The sequence below is a fragment of the Onthophagus taurus genome, unplaced genomic scaffold (assembly GCF_036711975.1).
Source record: "Onthophagus taurus isolate NC unplaced genomic scaffold, IU_Otau_3.0 ScKx7SY_15, whole genome shotgun sequence".
NCBI classification, from domain to species: Eukaryota; Metazoa; Arthropoda; class Insecta; order Coleoptera; family Scarabaeidae; genus Onthophagus; species Onthophagus taurus.
Genome location: NW_027248940.1, coordinates 5,855,881 through 5,861,086, shown reverse-complemented (window position 1 = coordinate 5,861,086; position 5,206 = coordinate 5,855,881). Strand labels below are relative to the sequence as shown.

General features: G+C 35.1%; 1 protein-coding gene across 1 annotated transcript; it reads left to right on the top strand.

The window, feature by feature from the left end:
* Positions 1-848: 848 nt before the first annotated feature.
* Positions 849-1,601, top strand: LOC139432339 (uncharacterized). Its single transcript, XM_071200819.1, has one exon. The coding sequence runs from the start codon at positions 849-851 to the stop codon at positions 1,599-1,601; it is 753 nt and encodes a 250-aa protein (XP_071056920.1).
* The last annotated feature ends 3,605 nt before the right edge of the window (positions 1,602-5,206 follow it).

Here is a 5,206-nt window from a genome sequence, read left to right as displayed (position 1 = left end):
TGTGGTTTAGCTAATTCATCGAAGACTAATGCCGAGCTGTGGTTTGCAATGAATAGATTGAGTCTGAATGAAGATAAAACAGTTTTATCAACGTTTACACTTCGAAGGCAGTTTAACATTAATCCGAGTAGTGTAAGATTTTTGGGGGTTTATGTAGCATGCTGTGCACACGACATGTACAAAACAAAAAGAACGTTACTATATAAAATTATTAATATTATTATCATTCAAAATAATCAATCCTGTCAGTCCTATCAATCCTGTGAATGTAGTTATATTAGTGTAGTCATATTATTACTTATTAAAATATTAATTTATATTGTGGACACACATATATATATATCCACAATTTGGTGACCCCGAAGATTGAACCTGCCCCCGACGAATTTTTTTGAACCTACCCTAACGATTACTTTATACCTGCACCCGAAAGTTGAACCTGCCCCCGACGAATTTTTTGAACTAACCCCAGCGATTACTTTATACCTGCACCTGAAGATTAGCTTGAACCTGCCCCCGACGAAATATTTGAATCTGCGCTCTACCCATACCCAATAAAGTCAAACCCAAGCCATATTACGACAATTGACAATAAGACGTCAAGTCATTCCATCAAGTTAGAACAAGCGCCAGCCCAGTCCCGCAACCATCAAGATTCTAAACGTTTTGTTTACAGTCGTGTGCCGGTGAGTAAAGTCACTTTTCATTCCAGTAGGAGTAATATTAAGAGGAATCAAAAAATTAATCATATTTTCAACAATTTTTATTTAACAAAAACAAATATTAAAAAAATTACTTTACTTTAATAGAAAACCTAAACGTATTTTCTAGACAATTTTTTATTAAAAATGATTGACCCTGCTGATGGTGACAATACCGCACACGAATTGCAAAATATTTCAAAACTGAAATTACCACCATTTTGGCCTTCTAATCCCGATATTTGGTTTCGACAAGTTGAAGCACAGTTTACTCTAACTAGAATTAGCAGTGAAAAAACAAAATTTAACATTCTTTTGGCAAATTTACCCACTGAGATCATCTCTACCGTGGTAGATCTCATACAGAACCCTCCAGACATAAATCCATATTCTTCACTCAAAAAATTGTTAATCGACAGGTTATCATTGAGTGAAGAAAAACGGCTGGACGATGTTCTGTTAGGTTCGCAAATGGGAGATCAAAAACCGTCAGATTTTTATCGAGCGATGTTGACGGTTGGTGGTTCTCAAGTGGTTAGTCCAAATTTATTATTAAAATTGTGGCAAAGGAGACTACCTCGTGTTGTTTCGGTTGCACTCCTCGCTTCTGGTAAAGAGGACGTGGTGGACATTCTTTCCATTGCCGACAAGGTGTGGGAATCAATGAATTTGACGTCGACCTCAACACACCTCTCGGAAGTTCAAAAACATCGCACCACAAAAACACCACCACACGACGAATTACTAACAACAATCCAAAATCTGACGTTAACGTGTCAAGCACTAGTGACTACCATTACACAACAACAACAACAACAGGACAAAAAATTTGGAAAATCAAATAAATTCTTTGACTACCCAATTTCAAAACATACCAACAAATACGTCGAAGAATTGTAATTGTAATTGTTTTCACAATTCTCGAGATAGACATCGTTCTTCGTCACGTCACTCGCGGAATAGATCTAATTCTACGAGTTATTCGACTATTTGTTGGTATCACCGTAAATTTGGAGACAACGCGGTTAAATGTGGAGGAACATATTGCAAATTTTATAATTCCTTCACCGACAAAAACAAAATTTTTCCAAATTCAAAATTTTGACAAAAAGTCAACCTCAATTTACGGTAAATTCTGTCAGTTCGCGACTTTTCATTTTTGACAATCAAAATAACCTAAATTTTTTAATTGACACTGGAGCTGACATTTCGGTTCTACCTCACAAATTATATCCGAAACGTAACCAAGATACCAACTTAAACCTTTCTGCCGCTAATGGTACTACAATTACTACATACGATAAAAAAATGCTTACAATTTCATTAAATCTAAGAAGGAATTTCCCATTCGTATTTACTATAGCTAATGTTAGTAAACCAATCATTGGTACGGATTTCCTTCATGCATTTGGTATCTTGGTGGATATAAAAAAGAAGCGATTGGTAGATTCGAAAACCAATTTGTTTTCAATTGGTTCCATTGTCAAAAATACTATTCCAACTACCAAAATTTTTTCTTTTGAAACCAAATATACAACACTCTTAAAAAAATTTCCAAAATTAACGTCTACACCGGACTTTACAAAACCAGTTGGACATAACACTCGACACAGAATTGTTACCAACTCACACTTACCGTTTTGTCGTCCCCGACGTTTAGACGTGCACAAACACAACATCGCAAAGAAAGAATTCGAACAAATGGTGGCATTAGGAATCTGCCGACCCTCTTCTTCTTCTACAGCGTCGCCTCTTCACATGGTTCCTAAGAAAGATTCCAACGATTGGAGACCATGTGGAGACTACCGACAACTCAACAACATCACAGTTCCAGATCGTTATCCTCTTCCGCACATTCAAGATTTTAATTTACATTTACACAATTGCAAAATTTTTTCAAAATTAGATCTGGTACGAGCTTATCACCAAATTCCTGTAGAAGAAGACGATATTCCTAAAACGGCTATCACTACACCATTTGGTCTGTTCGAATTCACGAGAATGCCTTTCGGTTTACGTAATGCGGCACAAACCTTTCAAAGATTTATAAACGAAGTTCTATCTGGCTTAGATTTCCTATTCGTATATCTAGATGATATTCTAGTAGCCAGTCGCAATGAAGAAGAACCAATATCTTTGAGAGGTTAAACTCTTGTAATATTAATATACAACCAACAAAATGTGTTTTTGGAGTTACAGATTTAAATTTCCTAAGTCATCAAATTTCTGCTGAAGGCGTTCGCCCTTCGCAATCTAAGGTTAATGCCATAACTGAATTTCCAAAACCAACCACACTAAAACAATTACAGCGATTCTTAGGAATGATAAATTTTTATCACAGATTTTTACCAAACATCTCAAACATTTTAGCTCCTTTACATCATTTATCAAAAACACTTTGTTCACAAAAACTTAAATCAATCACCTCTTGGACACACCTTCACGACATTTCTTTCACTACAGCCAAAGAACTTTTATCAAAATCCGTCACTCTTGCACACCCATCACCACAAGCAACTCTTTCACTGACGACAGACGCCTCAAGTAAAGGTATAGGAGCAGTTTTATCACAGACTATAGACAATAAAACACAACCTTTAGCATTTTTTTCTCAAAAATTATCTTCAAGCCAAATAAATTATTCAACTTTTGATAGAGAATTGTTAGCAATTTACACTAGTATCAAATTCTTTAAAAATTTTTTACATGGACATCAATTTGTAGTTTACACTGATCACAAACCTCTAATCAACACAATTTTTTCTAACACAGAAAAAACTCCACGTCAGACACGATATCTTACTTACATAACACAATTCACATCAGATATCAGGTACATTACAGGAGAATCAAACATTGTAGCGGACACGTTGTCCAGAACAAATATTGATTCTCTAAATTCACAGTACCCTGACACACAAACCTTAAAAAACGCGCAATTTAACGATACAGAATTAACACATTTACTAAACAAACAATACTAAAAGACACAATCTACTAAATATAACCTATCGCAACAAACAACATCACATTCAGATGTAAAGCTTTGGTGCGATATTTCAACAAACAATCCTTGAACATACATACCACAAAAATTTCGTAAAACAATTTTCAACAAATTTCACAACTTAACACATCCTGGTATTCGCGCTACTACACACATCATCAAAACACGATTCTTTTGGCCTCACATGACAAAACACATTCAGTTATGGACAAAAACCTGTTTGCGATGTCAACAAACAAAAGTTCAAAAGTACACAAAATCACCTATTAGTAAAATTCCGATACCAACATTAAGATTCGATCATATCCACATTGATTTGGTCGGTCCTCTCACTTCGTCCCTTGGCTGCACATATGTGCTCACCGTAATAGATCGTTTCACGCGTTGGCCAGAAGCTTTTCCTCTCAAAGATATTGGTTCTTCTTCTATTGCGGATACTTTGTTTCGGCATTATTTCAGCCGATTTGGCATTCCTAGCACTATAACCCATGATCAGGGACGACAATTCGAATCAAAACTCTTTTCAAAATTTCACACCCTTCTAGGAACACGTCAAATTCATACATCCACCTTCCATCCCCAAAGCAACGGAATTTTAGAAAGGTTTCACCGTTCTTTAAAAACAGCCATAACTGCCAGAGGTAACACTACGAGGTGGAACAATGATCTTCCCTTGGTTCTCCTAGGCCTCAGATCATCTCTTAAGGAAGACCTAGGTTGTTCATCTGCCGAACTTGTATACGGTCAACCACTTAGGCTTCCAGGAGAATTTTTTGTTAATATTCAACACCCTTTGGAATCTGATCCATTGCTATCTAGTTTACGAGAAACATTCTCTTGTTTGAAACCAGTAAACACAGTTTTTCATTCTAACCAAAAACCATTTATTCATAAAGATTTATTCATTTCAAAATTTGTTTTTGTCAAAATTAATGGGATTCAACCCTCTTTAACACCAAGATATGAAGGCCCATTTAAAGTGATAAAAACATTTCCGAAATATTTTGTAATTTTCAAAAATAACAAGGAAGTAGCTGTTAACATCAACAACCTTAAACCAGCATTTCTTTTAAAAGAAAATTCAACATGTCACCACAGCGAGGCAATCAATTCTCATGATATAAAAATTCGAAAAAAAGTTACTTTCAATTTTTAAATATGATTTCTTTTTTCTTTAACCAACATATTCCTCTTTTTATTAATCTTTATAGGAGGGGAAGTGGCTGTAGCATGCTGTGCACACGACATGTACAAAACAAAAAGAACGTTACTATATAAAATTATTAATATTATTATCATTCAAAATAATCAATCCTGTCAGTCCTATCAATCCTGTGAATGTAGTTATATTAGTGTAGTCATATTATTACTTATTAAAATATTAATTTATATTGTGGACACACATATATATATATCCACAGTTTATCTTGATGCTTCATTGACTTGGGAGCAACACATGAACGCGGTTTGTGGGAAGCTCAGTGGTTGCGTTTTTTTC